Below are 18,540 nucleotides of genomic sequence, written 5' to 3' on the forward strand. Positions count from 1 at the left end.
GCAGAGGAAGGAGGGACGTGGGAGGATAATGAGGACCTACAGTCATCTGTGAGTTCGTGGCATCACAGGGTAACAGCCCATTCGGTAGGGAGAGTCTTCCTAGCAAGTCCCTGCTCGCTGTATGGACGCCTGTTGGGATGGGGGTGGGGATGGGGATGGGGAGAGGAACCATCTCCTTTGTACTAATGGAGATGACCATCTTCCTCCCTTTGGCAGATGGCTTGGCAGAGTGACTCCAGGAGAAGGGGGGGAGTCCTCCCAGCTGCCCCCCTTTTGATCACAAAGGTGCCAGCTTGAGGCCCAGGCAAAGGGAAGGCAGAAAGCAAGGTCCTTAAAGGGCTACAGGCATGCCCCAGGGATGGAAGAGTGGTATGGGGCCACTTGTTCTCTGGGTCACGCCCAAAGCTTTCCTCAGTGGAAATGGTTCTTCTCAGCTCTCAGGGTGGTAGAGAGTCTGTTTCACGCTTCGTAACTGGCTCATCCCATACACAAAGCTACCAAATGAGCTCTTGGCCAATTCAGATGCCATTGAGCTCAATGTCCAACAAGTGTTGGTTCCTGGCCTGGCCACTCCCATAGCTGCATGCAGGAGAGGAACCCCGCCCCTCCCCCCCACACACACACTCCAGCCCTGGTCCCCAATTCTTCATTTGTGGCTTCGGGATAGAAATGTGGTATGCTTTCTTCAGCCCTTGAGAGATGGCCAGCTTCTTCTAGTCCTTCTCCATGGGGATGGGTGGTTGCATGTACATGGGCCCATATTTGAATAAGGATTACAAGATGGCGGCTCAAGTCTAGCTCCACCTCAGTCGCCCTGCGACTCTTCAGACGCACGCATGCGCTTGTCATACGGGAATACAGAATACAGGAACCTCGTCACTCACCCACACTCTATGATGCAAAGAGGCCTTGTCACTGAAGTGCCTAGCCCGGGGACCAGCTAAATGGCCTTTGAATCTGAGAGAGAGAGAGAGAGATGGAGCCCAGGGTGGCCTGGGACAGGTAGAGTTCAGGGGAGCCCTTGAACTTGACGCCTGGCTCTTCCCAGCTATGGAAGCTGTACAGAAGGAAGAAGAAACGCCTCCCAGGCTGGTGGCAGGGGAGATGAATTCCCAGCCAGGACCTCTGAGCCTCTTGTTCACCCTGCCAGGGGTGCCCCCTGTTCCCCCCACCCACCCCAGAGGTCAGAGCTCCGGGGACAAGGGGGCGTTGCCAGTGTTGCCTTAGTAGCTGTCATCTGTGAAGAAGGGAGCACCCCCAGACGGGGCGTAGTCGGCCTCTTCACGCGGCTGTGAAAGCTTCCCATACTCTGTGTTGTAGAACACCTGGCCTGCTCGTCCACCCCGCTTGCTCCGCCGCCGCCACCCCTGGAGGTCAGGGTGTGCCCGGCTCTCATCCACATCCTGGCCGGGTCCTTTACAGCTGCCAAGACAGAGAGGGGGAGGTCAGCAAGGCGAGCAGAGGAGGCTGGGCCCCGGCCAGGCCCTGACCGGAATGATCCAAGACACGGCTGGAGGACTCAAGCGTGCACGCTCAGAGACATTGATTGGAAACACGGGCAGCCTCGACTTAAGCCAAGGCTTCTGTCCCAAGCCTAGACACGGGACCAGAAAAGTGTGTGTGTGTGTGTGTGTGTGTGTGTGTGTCTGTCTGTCTGTCTGTCTGTCATTTCTAGGTACCCTCTTGCCTTCATGGGACCCGTTTTTCTAAAATGGGATGTTTCCCTCTCAGCTCCTGAGGTTGAGAAGACTCCTCCCGCTCACTGCCATTTTGGATCCATGGCCACTGCCCTGCCCAGAGGTCCCTAGCTTCCTCCCTATCTCAAGCAACAGCACCCGTGTTTACTCAGTTACTTAAGCCAAACCCCTAAGCTGCTGTCCCTGATGTTGTGCAGCTCATATCCCACGGAAAAGTCAAAAGAGGTGACATCCACAGACAGAATCCCTGTCTATTCTCACTACAGAAGTGTTCCACAGACATCCAAATATCTCACCCCGAGGCCTTACTTCAGAGAGCCCGCCATCAATGCAGGATCAGAAATAACCTCCCCCACCCCCCCGGGGGCAGATCTCTGCCCCCAGTGCTGCCTCCCTGTGGCCCTATCTTCAGAGAGATCCTTTTATTTATTTTATTTTATTTATTTATTTTTTTGCCATTCCTGGGCCTTGGACTCGGGGCCTGAGCACTGTCCCTGACTTCTTTCTGCTCAAGGCTAGCACTCTGCCACTTGAGCCACAGCGCCCCTTCTGGCCGTTTTCTATATATGTGGTGCTGGGGAATCGAACTCAGGGCTTCATGTGTACGAGGCAAGCACTCATGCCACTAGGCCATATTCCCAGCCCCGAGAGATCCTTTTAATTAGGCCTGGTGCCAGGGCCTCCTCTGAACACACCCTCCAATGGCCACCATCGCTCTTGTCATGAAACCCAGCTTCTCACTTGGCCTGAGTCTCCACAGGTGCAGGTTGCCCCTATCATGCGAAAGCCTCAGTTCCCATTATGAATTTTCTTGGAAATAATTGATTTATTCTTGTTTTGCTTGGCACAGTGCTATTTAGAGACAATCCTGATATGAATCTTTCTCTCTCATTCTCTCTCTCTGCCTCAAGTCAAATAGCTCTAGCTATGTCTCTAGAGCTTAATATTTTCCTAGGCATCCTTTCAACACGTAGATTCGGGCCTTCTTTTATTTATGAGTGTTATCTGGAGTATAAGTTGGAGCAAGAGGTTTCACTGCACGGAGTGCTCTTATGCAGGGTCTCCCACGCACACGTATTGTGGAGCTTTTCCTCATCTTCTATGTTTGATCCTTTCACGTCTTTGTCTTCATGTTATTTTCCTCATTCTTTTCGGGGCTATGCTCTATGACCTGCCCTGTATGATCGGTTATGTTAACATTGTGTTTCAGATACTGTGAGAGAATTTATTTCATTTTTCCTTCCTGCATTTAGTCATTTTACATCTTCACAATTGTCCGTTTCCATTTCTGAATTATTTAATCTGTGATTCATGGTGCAGCTGTTGGTTTTGTGACATATTTCTTTCTTGTTGGCACGCGGTGTTAGTTTTCCTTTCTGAAGAATGTCCTGCTGTGACGTTTTCATTCTAATTTCCTGTATTAGTCTTTTTTTTTTTTTCTTTGCCAGTCCTGGGCCTTGGACTCGGGGCCTGAGCACTGTCCCTGGCTTCTCTTTGCTCAAGGCTAGCACTCTGCCACTTGAGCCACAGCGCCACTTCTGGCCATTTTTCTATATATGTGGTGCTGGGGAATCGAACCCAGGGCTTCATGTATACAAGGCAAACACTCTTGCCACTAGGCCATATCCCCAGCCCCCTGTATTAGTCTTATAATAACTTCACATAGATAATGCTTATGTATCTCTATATTTTTCCAAGTCATGATTATTCATGTTGGAATTTCCTACGAGAGTTTGAACTCAGGGCCTTGCAGGCTCTATGCTTCAAGTCCAACCTATTCTCTCAAAAGCTTAGAGTCAATGGACCCAAACCCTTTACTTCTTTTCTGCCTGTCTTGTTGAACAAATGAAATCACCTTCTCTCTCAAGCTCACCCTCTGTTACAGGTACTGTAGGAGAATTCTTGCTATCAAAACATCACAACCAGCCAGCTCAGGTTATATTCTCTGCTGGGCGCCTGCAGTCACTGGGCTGGGTGTTGAGGGTCTGGGATACAGGATGCCTCTGGCTGGCTGGGCATGTGTACTTCCAGCTGTTACAGAAATGTAGCGTGTAGCATCTGTCCTATGCTGGGACTAACTCCAGGTGTTACTGGGTCAGGATGGAGATGGGGTGCGTGGGGGGCTCCTTCAGGGATAGCTTTTGGGGAAGGGACCTAGGTGACCAACACCTTTGACTGAACACTCTGAAAAGTAATAGGAGTCACTCCTGTCCCCCTCCCCACCCCAGTACTGGGGCTTGAACTTAGGGTCTGGGCACTGTCCCTGAGCTTGCTTTCTCTCTCTCTCAAAGCTGACACTCTACCACTTGAGTCACGCCTCGACTTCCTGCTTCTTGGTGGTTAATTGGAAACGAGAGTCTCACAGGTCTTTTTTTTTTTTTTTGCCAGTCCTGGGGCTTGGACTCAGGGCCTGAGCACTGTCCCTGGCTTCTTTTTTTTGCTCAAGGCTAGCACTCTGCCACTTGAGCCACAGCGCCACTTCTGGCCATTTTCTGTATATGTGGTGCTGGGGAATCGAACCCAGGGCCTCATGTATATGAGGCAGGCACTCTTGCCACTAGGCCATATCCCCAGCCCACAGGTCTTTTTTTTAAATTCTCGTCTTTCCTGGGATGGCTTCGAACCTCACATCTCCGTCTCCAGAGTAGCGAAGATTACAGGCAGGAGCCACTGGTACCCGGCCACAAAAGGTTTTGAATACGACTGGCAGGGCCCACTCAGGCCCCAGCCTCCCTCATTAGACGCTGCTCAATGCTTTCCCAGCAAGGCCACGCCCACTCCTTGTAGGGGTGTACATTCTGGAAGTCCTTACCTGAAGCTGTCTTCTTGTCTATGTCTACTTTCTATCCGCTCAAATTCCTCCGAGGCCAGCACCATTCCGCTGTCCGTTTGGTTGTCCTGCATGGAGAAAATGGGCCAAGGCAGTCAGCCCACCTGAAGCTGCCCTAAAAGGCGGCCAGTCCCCCTAGGAAAGCCCCTTGGTGTAATGAACACGGGCTAAGAATAACAGCGAGCGACACGAAAGTAGAACAGGTTCTATGGGAGGGGAGTGGGGGGCCAGTGGGAGGGAGTAGGGGGAGATTGAGCTCACAAGTGGAAGGGGTAGGTGACTGAGGATGAAGGGTGGAAGTAATCTGTTTGTATATATAAAAATAGAATAAGCCAGAGGCCTTGGGGCTCACGCCTGTCATCCTAGCTACTCAGGAGGCTGAGCTCTAAGGATTGTGGTTCAAGGCCAGCCCAGGCAGGAAAGTCCATGAGACTCTTATCTCCAATTAGTCACAGAAAAAGCTGGAAGTGGTGCTGTAGTTCCAGTGGTAGAGCGCTAGCTTTGAGCAAAAGGAGGCCAGGGAGAGCACTCAGGCCTAGAGATCAAGCCCCAGCACCAGAAAAAGAAAGAAAAGAATAAAGAAATCTTGGGAAAGCCCCAGCTCCCCAGGAATCCCTTCATGTAACCTCCATCCTGCTCAAAGGAGCACGGCCCCTCTTTCCTTCCCGTACCACTGACGCTTTATAGGTGGTAGGGGTCATGGGGAATTCTTCAAACGTCTTCATCCTGGAGGACCCCTCTGTCTGAGTCCCTCTGGCCAGGCACCCAGGAAAGGAGACACAGTTGTAATATCTGTGGGAAGGAGAAGACAGAGACGGTGGAGAAGAGCATGGCGCCTGGTCTCCTCCAGAGAAGGGCCTCGGGCACGGGCCACAGGATGGATGGACGCCTCTGTCTGAGGTCTGGGCTTTTTCCTGCACCCTGCTTCCCTATCCATTCCACCGTTCCAACCTGGGACGCTTCCCTTCTCTCCCCACTCCTCCAGAACGGCATTCCCTGATACATGAACCCTAAAAACCCCTGGGACCCCACTAAGGCTCCAGAGTGGACCGGAGTATGGGGGGGGGTGTGGTGCCTCCAGCCCAGGTAACGCATGGAGCAGCTGGCACCCAGCCTGGTCTCTGGAGGCGAACCCACGGCCCTCGACTTGGTCTTCCTGCAAGCAACATGGCCCCCCCACCCCCCTGCTTGAAAGATGAAGAGGCACACAGACCCTGGGGGAGGCCAGGGCTGTGTTCTGGAGAGGGCCTCAGGGCACCCCGATGGTCTCAGGTGCTGCAAGCTTGCTGGGGGGGGGTGTCGGTGTTGGGGGGTGGAACCATGAAGGGGTGGAGTTCAGTGCCAGGTCCTGGGTTAGCTCAGACAGTGGGCTGATGGTAAGAAGGAGCCACCGGAGCCCCGCTGCTTCCTGGCTTGACCTCCCTAACTGTGAGGCGCGGTGACTCTGCGTCCTCTCTACAGTGTCCCCTCCCCCCCTTGGTCATAGTGATGGGAAATGGACGTGGGACCCAGCCGGCCGAGAGGAGGCCCCGAGGAAGCCCTTGGACGTCAAGCCCGGCGTCCCCCGGGGCGGCACCCTAACCCCGGTGTCCCCTCCCCGCGTCACCGCGAGGCGGCCTTTCCTCGGTGACTCATGGGGGGGAGGGGGATGGGCGCCGCGTTGCACAGCGCTTCCTGCGGGCCCCGCGGGGCTGACCTGGCGGCCACGCCGTGGCGATGCGCGCTGGGCGGGCTCTCCTCCGCCTCGGCCTCGGCCACGTGCAGCGCCGTGGTGGACGTCTGCAGGAAGCTGCCCTCCTCCAAGCTCTGAGAGCCGCAGCGGGCCAGGCCGTCTGCCTCCTCCTCTTCGTCCTGGTGGGGGGGGGGGGAGACGCCGGGGCGAGAGGTCAGCCCGTCCTCCCGAAGCTCGTCCGTGGGCACGGGGCGCTCGTGGAGGCTGATGTGGATGAAGGCTGACCGGACCAGCCTTGCTCAGACCTCCTGACTTCCCTCCCAGGTCTCCCTGTGTTATGCTTCCACTCGAGCCAGGCCTCCAGCACAGCTTTTGGCTGATGAATTAGAGATGGAGTCTCCCAGACTTGACTGTCCGGGCTGGCTTCAGATCCCCATCTGTCTGAGGAACTAGGACTACAGCCATGAGTCCACAGCCATGGCGCCTGGCTTTAGGCACGATGAAGCCACGAAGCCGGGGCTGCCTCCTAGCCTGGTGGCTGAGACACGAGCAGGACTTAGGGGGGCTTGGAGGAACAGCCAGGGCAGAGACCTGGGGTGGGGGCAGGGTCAGGGTGGAGAGGGCGCTCACCCGCAGTCTTCCCCCCTGAAGCAAGTCCCCTAGGATCTCCACCAACTCCGAGAAAGCAGGCCTTGCCTTAGGGTCTCCAGACCAACAGCTCAGCATGATACGGCGTCTGCAGGGTAAAAGTGGCTTTTGACCTGTGGTCTGGGTGCACCCCGAACCTTCTGTGAACCAACCCCGGCCCTCTTGCCTCTCCTGATGGTGTGCCTGTGGCTCGAGGGTACCCCCAAAGGATCACGTGCTCGATGTCATCATGGATGGAGATCAGGGCTGGGTATTGTGCAGTGAGCCGGGTTTCACAAGAGCCATTTAGTCCTCCAGCCATCAGGTCCTTATACAAAGAGCCTGTGCCCTCTGACCTCTTGCTTCTTGTTCCACTATGTCTGCCACACTGTGTTGTAGCCAGAAGGTTCTCACGAGAGCTGGCTAATCGATGTCGATGGTGGCTTGTTCTTGAGCTTCTCTGATAACTATGAGCTCACTAAAACCTCTTTTCCTTACAAAGTGCCCAGTATCAACTACGTGGTTATAGGAGTGGGAAGCGGGCTGAGCCCGTGGCTCCCACCCACCTGCCCTGCCCACCTCACTCTGCCCACCTGTGCTTGCTTCCTCCACACCTGTGCACCCCTCTTCCTGCCCGCCTGTCTCCTGCCCCCAGGCTCCAAGCCCCTCCTCCCTCCTCCCTCCCCTGTGCCTACACATGCGGACCAGCCAAGAGACTCACATGGCGGGAGTGGCCAGCTCTGGGGCCCTCATCCGGGTGCCTTCTTTCAGTCGCTGGCAGAATTCTTCATTGATCTGCACCCCAGGATATGGGGAGGCCCCTGACGGGAACAGAAAGACAGATGGGTGCCTGTGGCGTGGCTCAGCCTCCATTTTCCCCTGTCCTGTCCCCTCCTCTCTTTCTCTTCCCCTCATGGAGAAAGAACTCCACCCTGGCTGGGTAAGTCACTCCCTTCCTCCAGCTCTAGTTCTCCATTGGGTTAAAAGAGGACAAGGCTATTTGTTTGCTATGGGTGTCCTGAGTACCCACTTATTCAACATGCGTTAGTGAGCGCCGTTAGTGGGATCTTCAGTGTGTGGAGTCTGTGAAGCTACCTTCAACAAAGCCTCTCCTACCTCTAGCTGCGTCTCTTGATGCCCCGCCCCTCCCCCCCCCCCCCCCCCCCCCCCCCGCCGCCTACACCCTTCCCCCATCCAGCACAGAAGGACCTTAGGCTTAGCTCCTTCTCACCCTGGATTGCTGCCCTCTGAAATCACTGACTCTAACCCACTCCATTTCTCCATCCACTTGTCTGTCCATGCACCCATCCACCCATCCACCCACCCATCCATCCACCTGTCCATCCATCTACCTACTCATCCATCCAATCATGCATGCATGCATCCATATGTCCATCCATCCATCCATCCATGTATCCATCCATCCATCTGTCCATCCACCCACCCATCCATCCAATCAACCATCCGTCCATCCATCCATCCATCCATCCACCCATCCACCCATCCACCCATCCATCCATCCACCTGTCCATCCATCAACCTATTCATCCATCCAATCATGCATGCATGCATGCATGCATCCATCCATCCACCCGTGCATCCATCCAATCAACCATCCATCCATCCATCCACCCATCCATCCATCCACCTGTCCATCCATCTACCTACTCATCCATCCAATCATGCATGCATCCATCCATCCATCTGTCCATCCATCCATCCATCCATCCATCCATGTATCCATCCACCCATCTGTCCATCCATCCATCTGTCCATCCATCCATCCATGTATCCATCCACCCATCTGTCCATCCATCCATCCATCCATCCATCCATCCATCCATGTATCCATTCACCCATCTGTCCATCCACCCACCCACCCATCCAATCAACCATCCACTCATCCACCCATCCACCCATCCACCCATCCACCCATCCATCCATCCACCTGTCCATCCATCCACCTACTCATCCATCCAATCATGCATGCATGCATCCATCCGTCCATCCACCTGTGCATCTGTTCTTCCATCCATCCAATCATGCATCTGTCCATCCGGCCTGGTTCATGCTAAGTACGCGTTCTATCACCACTGATCTACAGCTCCCACACACCCCTTTTTGTGTAGCCCCAGTCCTTCCCAGCCCCTCTGATTTATACACCTCCCCTCCATCCCTAAGCTTCCTAGTCTCTTCTGGCCTTTGCGTTGCAGTAACAGTGTGTGTCATGATTGCTATCTGGTGATATCTCATTTTTCTTTTCATTGCTTCCTTCCACCCCTTCTGGAGACTTCCCGTTCCCACCCATGGCTTGCATTAATTAGGTGCATTTGTTGAGAGAGCTCCAAGCTCCTGCTGGGACCCACCATGAACTGGAGGCTGACAGGAGAAGGAAGGTTTTCCCTAGGCACAGAGTCATGGAGGTGCCAGGGTGGCCCCTACTGGAGGTAAAGACCTCTGGGAGCTGGGCCCGGCTGGGTGGAAGTCGACGCCGACTCTCCTGCCTCACGCGGAGCTGGCCTGCTTGCCCCGCAGGCCCTCCTTGAGGTTTCCCCAGCCCTTGGAGCCGCATTCCACCCTCCCACCCCCTCCTAAGGATAGGATACCTCATCCTCCACTCACCCAGTGAGAAAATCTCCCACAGCAACACCCCGAAGGACCACACGTCGCTCTGTGTGGTGTATACTTTATCGAAGATGCTCTCGGGGGCCATCCACTTCAGGGGCAGCCGAGCCTAGGGGAGGCCAGAGGGAATGGTGTTCCATTGGGGAACAGGAGGGGGAATGTGTCCCCAAATATCACCATCTCCCACAACAAACATCCTCCCTGTGCTCACTGATACCCACGTCAGAAGCTGGGTGGTCACCCCGCACCCTTCACCCGGGGCCTTGTCATGCATCCTCTCTGTCTGCTACCTCTACCTGGTAGCCCTAATCACCATTGCCCTTCTGGACTGACCCCTGCTTCCAGCCCAGAACCCTCCATCAGCTCTTCTCACAGTTTTCAGAGAGAAGCTTCTAGAAATGTATACCGGAGCCCCACCCCCACCTGCCCCTACATACCTGTGAGTTAGAAACATAGGCAACAGCTTCCCATAGCATGGACATGCTGGGCAGAGCGCCATCACCCCCTCCCCTGGACTCATCGTTTCCCTAGCCCTTCTCTTTCCTCTTCGCGGCCCGAACCCCCTCATCAGCTGCGGATCCCCATTCAGCCACCTGCCTCCGAACCCTGCCCATCAGACTCACACTTCCCTCAAACACAGATGGCAGGTACAGAAACTCGGTGTTCGCTAAGTGCACCAAGGCACTGGGCAGACTATAACTTCCAGTGGGGGACCTGCGGTCCCTTGTTCTCATCTCTTGTCTCTAAACAGACCCAAGTGGCCTTCGCATGTAGGGTTATCATGATCCTTATAGGCTCAGACATTGGTGGGCTCCCCGGGGCAGGGAGTCCCCTAGTGACTCGATAGATGAGCTGGCTGACCAAGAAATCGCCGTCACTTTAAGCCAACACCACATCTGCTGTCTCCCCCTCCCACCTCCCCTGCCACCTCATCTCCCTTCTCCTGCTGGCTTGCACTCACGCTGCCCTTGCGGACGTAGTCAGGGTCTTTGTAGATGTCGCGGGCGAGGCCGAAGTCGCAGATCTTCACGATATCGCTTTCCGACAGTAAGATGTTCCGAGCGGCCAGGTCTCTGTGGATGCACTAGGGAGGGGTGCAGGGAGGGGGACGAGTGAGGTGGATGAGCTCAGATCCTCAGGCCTGGAGCTCCAGGGGCTCCCCTCCCCTCCCCAGACGATGTCTTTGTCTGAATCCTCTTGAGGACAGATTTCTGTGCCTCGCAAGGGGAGACTGGTGTGAAACTGGGGATCGCAGAGGAAGTTAGAGTGTGGGCCGGGTTCATTCCATCTGCAGCTCTGTCACAGACTAGCCAGCTGATCTGGGGACCTGTTTAAACCACACCTGTGGCCTGCCAGGGGGTTTCTACCTCTCTCCCCTGTGGAGGGCCTGACAGGTGTTAAGAATCTACCTTGCGAAATGCAAATAAAAACAACCCTGAGATACCACCTCACCCCAGTTAGAATGGCCTATACTCTGAACTCAGGAAACAACAAATGCTGGAAGGGGGTGCAGGGAAAGAGGAACCCTTCTCCATTGTTGGTGGGAGTGCAAATTAGTACAACCACTTTGGAGAACAGTATGGAGGTTTCTCAAAAAGCTCAATATAGACCTACCCTATGACCCAGCCATACCACTCCTAGGCATCTATCCTAAACAGCAAACCCCAAGATATCAAAAAGATATTTGTACTTCCATGTTTATCGCGGCACAATTCACAATAGCCAAAATATGGAAACAACCCAGATGCCCCTCCACAGACGAATGGATCCAAAAAATATGCTACTTATACACAATGGAATACTATATAGTGATTAGGAATGGTGAAATATTGTTATTCACAGGGAAATGGTCAGAACTCGAACACATAATGTTGAGCAAGACAAGCCTAGAACACAGAAAACAAAGGGGCATGAGCTCCCTGACATATGTTAACAAAGGGAGACGGAGAGACAGTAGAGACCAAGTCTGTGAATACTGTATATGTTCTTGATACATTGTATATTGCATGTATGTCTACCTGACCTAGAGAAGGGAAAGAAAAACAGGACGTAAGATATCACAAGAAATGTACACACTGCCCTACTATGTAACTGTACCCTTTTTGCACAACACCTTGTAAAAAAATTGTATTCAATTAATAAACAAATTTAAAAAAAAAAAGAATCTACCTTGCGAGAGGCCAGGAACTCCATCCCTCGGGCCACCTGGAAGCTGTAGCACACAAGGTCTTCCATGGTCAGGGGGCTCAGCCATAGGTCCTCCACTGCACAGAGGGGGAGGGGGGCTCAGGAGGAGCCTCCTCCACGACTCCCACCTCCCACCCGGCTCCCTGGGGGAACTACATCTGCGTGTCCACCGAGGCTCCCAACAAGCACGCCAGTCCCCTCTCCTGACACGGAATCACCTCCACGGAGGGGCCCAGGCTCAGTGCGCCCAGGGTATTTAACCGCAGCGTGACTGTGCCCAGCAGGCATTGAGCAAGGGAGAAGCCAGACTCTTACCTTCTTGGGCGGGAGGAACCCGCCCTGCCCCTCCCTTGCCCATCAGGAGCCGGGTGAATAGCGCTCGGTCGCTGCTTCCAGTCCTCCTCCGGTCCGTCTTGGCTCCCTCCACCAGGGCGTGGAAGCGCCTTCGTTGCTCAGGAGACTTCTCCTGTGGATGCACAAAGTGGTTTCATACAGTCTTGCCTCTTCCCCTCCCCTGGGGGAGGGGGGTGTCTCCCATTCCCATTTCCGGCCCACCTTCATGCCCCGCAGCCTCCTCCCCTGCAGAGCTCCTGGGGGTACCCCACTTACGGCATAAGGGCTGAAGGTTTCCCTCTTGGCACGCAAGAAGTTGGAGAGATTGCCATACTTGCAGAACTCCACGATGACCATGAGGGGGCCTAGGACGCATGACCCTGAGCAGGCCCGCCCGCCTGCCGCCGATCCTCTACCTCCATGGTCCCAACCAGGCTCTAGCCCATGGCAAGTCTGGCCATAGCACGACTGTGGCCCCTTCCCGCCTCCTTCTATGCCCGGGACACCCCAGTTGCATACCGTTGGGCTTGGTGCACGCCCCCAGGAGGTTGACCACGTTGAGGTGGTTACCGATGTGGATGAGGATCTTGAGTTCAGACATCAGGGCGCGGTGCTCGCTGGCTGTGGCGCCCTCTGGAGGACAGCAGGGCGCTCAGCGTGGTGCCAGGCCCAGCCGGCTCCTTTCCCAGTCCCTGCCAGCCCGGGGTTTGCAGACACTAGCTTGGCCGAGGGGCAGTCGGAGCTCCTGGCAGTGCAGGTCTCCGGCTCGTCATCCCGGCTCCACTGACTCACAAGGCTCAGGTGGAATTCGGCTTCCGACGGTCGCCATTTCCCCACCGTAGGGAAGGATTCTAGCTCTGGGCCTCAGTTTCCCTTCCTGTGCTCCCAGCCTGGCTGCTCCTTCCCCAACCCACCTTTCAGCATCTTCACAGCCACCGTGTCGCAGCTGCTGCCTTTGCTGATGCCGAAAGCCGAGGCTTCCACCACCTTCCCGAAAGCCCCATGGCCTAGGACTCTCCCTGTGGAGGCAGGGAACTCGTTCCAGGTGAGCCGGACAGGGGTGGGGAGGGTGGGGAAGGGGGGGGGGCAGCAGGGGCGAGGAACATGGTGGCGGCGGCGGTGGTGGGGACCTCATCGGCCAAACAGGAAGAGCAGAGTGAGCGGGAGAGAGGGAGCGGAGAGGCGGGCAGGAAGGCCCCAGCATCCTCTTGCAGGCAGGTGTGACAGCAGCAGGAAATGACCTTGGGGTGGGGGCGGGGGCCTGGGAACTGGAAGCCCTGGCAGTGATTCTAGGGGCGGGGGTGTGGGGGGGGGCGGGATGCGAGCCCAGATGGAACAGGTCAGATCAGGTGGAGCCCAGGCCGGGCCTTGTTGGCAGGAGTTCTGAGAACGGAGGCCTTTCTGGCATTCCAGTCTGTCAGCCCCAGCGGCCGCTGAAGCCGCCTGTGCCAGGCAGTGCATGATGGGTATGTGGGGCGGGGGGGGGGGTGGGAAACGGCTTGAGGACTGGCCTCACCAAGGTGCAGCCGCTCCCGCGGGAACTCCCACTGGCTGGCGTCGTAGGACAGGTATTCACACTGCTCCTCCAGTGGCACCTCCCCAGGGTCCATGATGATGGACAGGTAGCCCGTCTTGATGTCCGCGTGAGCTGGCTGGGAGGGGGCAGGTGACGGATTTAGGCACCCACCATCCACAGCCCGGGCTTCAGAGATGTCAATCGAGGAGGGGAGGAACTGCGAGACTCCCTGTTGGGAGTCCAGCAATGGAGGATGCGGAGATTTCCCAGGAGAGGAGAGGGCTAAATGGGGCGTGGGGGAAATCTGTGCAGGATGTAGGGGTGCTCTCGAGAAACCCCAAGAGCATCAAGGGAGGCACCTCACCCTCCTCATGTTACAGAAGATGAGGAGGAGAAGGACCCAGAAGAAGACAGCGATGACTCCGGTGCCGATGAGGATGACGATCTCCATGCTGCCTTTGTCCTCGGAGCCTGGGTGGGCAGAAAGTGGTTGTTGTGTGTGTGTGGGGGGGGGGGGGAAGAAGACGGGGTGTGCGGGCCATCGTGCCTTCTACTGGGCACGACCCGTAGTGAGCTGGCCAGGAGGAGGGGCCCGTTCGGGGTGGGAGGTGGGTGCAGGATCGCTTGGGGTTGGGATGGTGAGCCATCAGACAGACCTTCCACCGCCACGCTGGCGGAGGAGTTGACGCAGCCTTTGGTGTTGCACACGCTGCAGAGATAGCGGCCCGCATCCTCCTCACGCACACGCTGGATGCTCAGCTTCTGGTTTGAGTCAGCCAGGTCGATTCCTACCAGGGGGTGTGGTGGTGGATGGAAGGTTCCAGCTTAGGTAGGGTCGGTCTAGGGGCTTGGGCCTGGCAGTCCACCTGGGGCAACTCTTCCTTACCAGATTCTTCTTCCAGCAGCCTTTCGTCTTTGTACCACACAATGCTGGGCACGTGCGACCCGGCCACGACACACCTCATCTCCAAGGAATCACTTACGTTCACCAGGAGGTCGGTCAGGTTCTGCGTGAGCCGAGGGGCTTCCAGGGCTGGGGCAGAGACAGAGCAGAAGGCGTCTAAGGCTGGAAACGGGGGCGAAGGGAGGGGCAGGATGGGGACCCTTGTGCACGTCCACAGCAGGGTTGGGCAGGAGGGGATGCAAAGGCGGAAGCAGTAGAGGCTAGATGAGATTCCTGACACCCCCCCTTCCCCCCCTCTCCCTCCCAGCCCGGCCCGCCTCACCCTGCACCGACAGGTACTTCTTGTGACAGTGTTTGTCCTGACTGCGCCGGTCTTGAACCTCACACACGTAATCGCCCTCGTGTTCGGGCGCCACCCGGGGGATGTCGAGGCTGAGCGTGGCATGGCGCGTCCCGGGGGTCGCCTCTTCCAGGCTGGCATCCAGAGGCGTGGCGAAGAGGTGCACGTTCTTACAGTCGAGCAGGAGCGGGTTCCCGTGGGCATCGTGCAGCATGGACAGGTTGAGGCGGTACCAGCGCAGGTGCTCGTACGTGTAGTTGTCTGCTCGGCAGCTCAGGCGCACGGGCTGGCCCTCTAAGGGCTCCTCGGAGGGCTCCGACTCGATACTGAAGCCATCCGGTATGGCTGTGGGAGGAGAAAAACCCCGGTGCCCATTTCTTTTCTCTCCATCACTGACGGGTGGAGTCAGATGTCTGAAGCCAGTCATAGATTTCCTTTTGGTCTCTCTGCCTCTCTCTGCCTCTCACAGATAAGACCCGACTGGGCTGTTGTCTTTTTCTCTCACGGGAACCCCGATTAACAAGAAGAGCCTTATCCCCAAACTCCTTTTGCTTCTGACCACACACTACCGCTCTCCTCCTCCTGACACGTTTTCTTCATCAGCTTCTTATCCCAGCCAGGTCATTTGTCTCTTGTCAGCTTGTACAGGCTACTTATGACCCCCAATATTTTCTGTGGAGGCGCCCTCATCTAAACCCTTATGCCCAGTGAGTATCCACTCTCGTGGGCCTCTTAGCTTCGCCAGAGGTTATTAGCACATTTGAAAATCAGAGCAAACTATGGACTTTCCATCTAGGGAGAAAAAAAGAATACACATGAACCACAAGACTTCAGGGCTGGGCTGGGGATATGGCCTAGTGGCAAGAGCGCTTGCCTTGTATACATGAGGCCCTGGGTTCGATTCCCCAGCACCACATATACAGAAAACGGCCAGAAGTGGCGCTGTGGCTCAAGTGGCAGAGTGCTAGCCTTGAGCAAAAGGAAGCCAGGGACAGTGCTCAGGCCCTGAGTTCAAGGCCCAGGACTGGCCAAAAAAAAAAAAAAAAAAGACTTCAGGGCTGAGAAGGGATGGGAAGTTGGTAGAGGTAAATGGAGCTATAGGGAACAGAAAGGTAACTCAGAGAAAGAGACCGTCAGCACTGAAGGGCCGAGGTGCTATTCCATCTCAGAACACCAGTGCCCAGTGCCCATAGAGTCATTATCCCTCAATGTATCCCTCCATCCAGTCCCGTGGACCCTGGATATTTCTCTTGGGTGTCTATGATCACCAGAAACTCAATGCACCCAAACTTAGCTCTTGACAACACACCCAGTCCTGCCCAGGGGAAGGGCCCCGCCCCGAGGGGCGGCCTTGTCACTCACTGGTCACGTAGAAGTAAATGAGCCGCTCGTCCTGGCCCACCTTGTTGAAGACCACACATTTGTACATGGCAGACACGTTGGCATCCTGGAGCACCAGCTTGCTCACCGTCTAGGCAGAGCACGGACACAAGAGTCCATTTTCTGCCTGATTTCCCCTGAGCTGGACCCCCTCCTTCTCCTTAGAGACCCATGTGCCCACTAGCACTGGGGGGGAAACTGAGGCTTGGGACTGGCAATGACCAAAGCCCAGAGACAGGATCAGGAATGTGAGAGAGGGAGGGGAAGGCAAGTCCCTCAGATAGATAGATAGATAGAGAGAGAGAGAGAGAAAGAGAGAGAGAGAGAGAGAGAGAGAGAGAGAGACAGACAGACAGAGGTGGCTTCTCCTAAAAATGAAAGGAACAGCTGGCCTAGACTGTGGCTCAGGTCCAAAGGCAGCTTTTGGTAGAGCCAGAGAGACCTCTTGTCTGTGGGCTGACTGGGGCCATATTGAGGGGCTATAAGCCAGGGGTAAAATTCAGATTGCAGTCATTTCAAGAGGACACCTACTCCCTCACTAGGGTCAGGCTGTGGCTCAACGTCAATAACTGGCCACGGCGTGAATCTTTGTGATATGCCTACCTTCATTAATCTCAGGGCACATAGCACCTCTCCCATGTCCAGAGTACTCTCAAGGGGAGGGAGGGTATCCTAGGTTTCCAGAAAAATTCTGCCCTCAGGGGGTAAGGAACTTGAGAACTAGAGGAGGCACAGGCCCTGCCTACCCTCCCAAGACCCCCCACCCCCACCCCACGCCGGGCACTTCCTGGCCAGGCCAGAACAGGAAGAGGCTCTGGAGGTGTGTAGGAAAACAGGAAGTGACTGTAGGAAGTGGGTGCCTTTGTTCAGTCCCCCTCCCCCTTCTGGCTTCTCAGCGTTGCCCCCAGGCTGGGTCCAGCAGCCTTCGGTGGAGATTTGGTCAGCGCCCCAAGGCCCGGCCAAGGAGCCTGGCTGGCACCCATACACCGGCAGGGGAGCCCTGCAGGCTTTGTGGAAGGCAGGAGGGAGCCCTCCTCGGTCTCCCCTGGCCTGCTCAGTGCCACATACCTTATTCTTCCCCTCCACAAACTCCGTCCAGGTGTCCAGGCTCTCAATGGGGTTCACAGCGTCCTGCATGGTCACCGGCCTCCAGTCCCCGCACTGGGGCATGCGATCCCGCTGCTGCCGCCGCCGGCTGCCACAGACCACAAGGCTCATGAGCAGATCAGGGAGATGGGGCGGGAATGGCACGAACCCCGGATAGGAGTCAAGCCTGTCCATCTTCAGAGTCATCTCACACCACAGTGGATAAGGCTGGCTCTCAGGCCCAAGTGAGAAAGGAGATTGTGGAGGGGGATAGAGGGGATGTGGGGGCGGGGGGGGGGAGCTTTGCTCAAGGACCTGCAACCCTTCCTACATGTTTAGACCACTATGTTCCACTTTGGTTGTGTCCTTTCTTATAGGGAGTCCACCAACTCCCAGTGGTACAAGGTTCTACTTTATTCTAGGAAGCCTGCTTTATCTGCCTCTGATTCTCTCTCTCTCTCTCTCTCTCTCTCTCTCTCTCTCTCTCTCTCTCTCTCCCTCTCTCTCTCTCTCTCTTTTTCTTTCTCTCTTCTCCCTCCCTCCCTGGCCTGTGGATACCTGCACCTTTGTCTCCTGTTGGAATGGGAGTGGGTGCAAAAGAGGCTCATGTCTGTCCCTAGCAGAGTAGCAGGGGGCCCTAGAGATCTCCCAGTTGATATTCAGAATAATGTTGGGTCATCAGAAGGAAGCCAGTTAGAAGATACAAGGTAAAAGGTAACTTAAATTTTTGCTGCGTCCTGGGAATTAATGAAACGTTTCCCAACTTCGTGTCTGTGCCTTTTGAGCTAAACTATTCTGTTGCAGTCGACTTTGCCATCACCATAGGCTCCAAGAAAGGCCGGGCTCACAGATGACCATCTTATGTCGTGGGCAAACTGTCCCTCAACTATCTTCAAGAAAGAGGCCACAAATTCAGATCACCTTGTGTCTATTCTGCTTCAGTTAATAAAAGGCTATCAACTCTCCAGAACTCCTCTAGGGACAAAGACTGAACTAATGGTCAACCAAGCCATACAACCTGTGATTTGGGACTTTTTAAAAAAAAATTCTCCATACCTTCCTCACCTTCCTGCCCCAAATCTCCCTATTTAACCCAAAGCCAACGTCTGTACCCATGAAGATGACTGAAGATGTACTCCAGTGCTGTCTTCCCATGGCTGCTATGTTAATAGTTCTCCTCTCTCTACCCTCTACCAAGTCTCTTTCTTTGACATATGAGGGAAAGAGGTTAGAGACCCAATCTGGGACTCCTGAACTTTGGGCCCCAAAGCCCAGTTTCACCAGTACGAAGAGTCCCTTATAACTTGACTATTTCAGGTTGGGTTAGACCCACAGGCTACTCT

General features: G+C 55.4%; 1 protein-coding gene across 3 annotated transcripts in view; it reads right to left on the minus strand.

Annotated features, from left to right (window-relative positions):
- Flt4 (fms related receptor tyrosine kinase 4) overlaps positions 1-18,540 on the minus strand; it is a 40,468-nt gene that overhangs the window by 264 nt on the left and 21,664 nt on the right. The window contains exons 11-30 of one of the 3 annotated variants that reach the window (XM_048334184.1): positions 17,180-17,306; positions 16,094-16,202; positions 14,714-15,076; positions 14,374-14,520; positions 14,144-14,275; positions 13,852-13,958; positions 13,488-13,623; positions 12,886-12,990; positions 12,491-12,604; positions 12,248-12,336; positions 11,954-12,104; positions 11,621-11,715; positions 10,413-10,535; positions 9,449-9,560; positions 7,548-7,647; positions 6,830-6,935; positions 6,224-6,378; positions 5,199-5,319; positions 4,510-4,595; positions 37-1,422 (exon numbers count right to left, since the gene is read on the minus strand). In XM_048334184.1, the coding sequence (XP_048190141.1) occupies positions 1,224-1,422; positions 4,510-4,595; positions 5,199-5,319; positions 6,224-6,378; positions 6,830-6,935; positions 7,548-7,647; positions 9,449-9,560; positions 10,413-10,535; positions 11,621-11,715; positions 11,954-12,104; positions 12,248-12,336; positions 12,491-12,604; positions 12,886-12,990; positions 13,488-13,623; positions 13,852-13,958; positions 14,144-14,275; positions 14,374-14,520; positions 14,714-15,076; positions 16,094-16,202; positions 17,180-17,306 (2,677 nt within the window). In that variant the 3' untranslated portion in view covers positions 37-1,223. Of the gene's footprint in view, positions 1-36; positions 1,423-4,509; positions 4,596-5,198; positions 5,320-6,223; positions 6,379-6,825; positions 6,936-7,547; positions 7,648-9,448; positions 9,561-10,412; positions 10,536-11,620; positions 11,716-11,953; positions 12,105-12,247; positions 12,337-12,490; positions 12,605-12,885; positions 12,991-13,487; positions 13,624-13,851; positions 13,959-14,143; positions 14,276-14,373; positions 14,521-14,713; positions 15,077-16,093; positions 16,203-17,179; positions 17,307-18,540 lie in introns of those variants that run through there. The other 2 variants (XM_048334185.1, XM_048334186.1) reach the window with 2 other exon arrangements.

Source organism: Perognathus longimembris, chromosome 25 (assembly GCF_023159225.1).
Source record: "Perognathus longimembris pacificus isolate PPM17 chromosome 25, ASM2315922v1, whole genome shotgun sequence".
Classification (NCBI taxonomy): domain Eukaryota; kingdom Metazoa; phylum Chordata; class Mammalia; order Rodentia; family Heteromyidae; genus Perognathus; species Perognathus longimembris.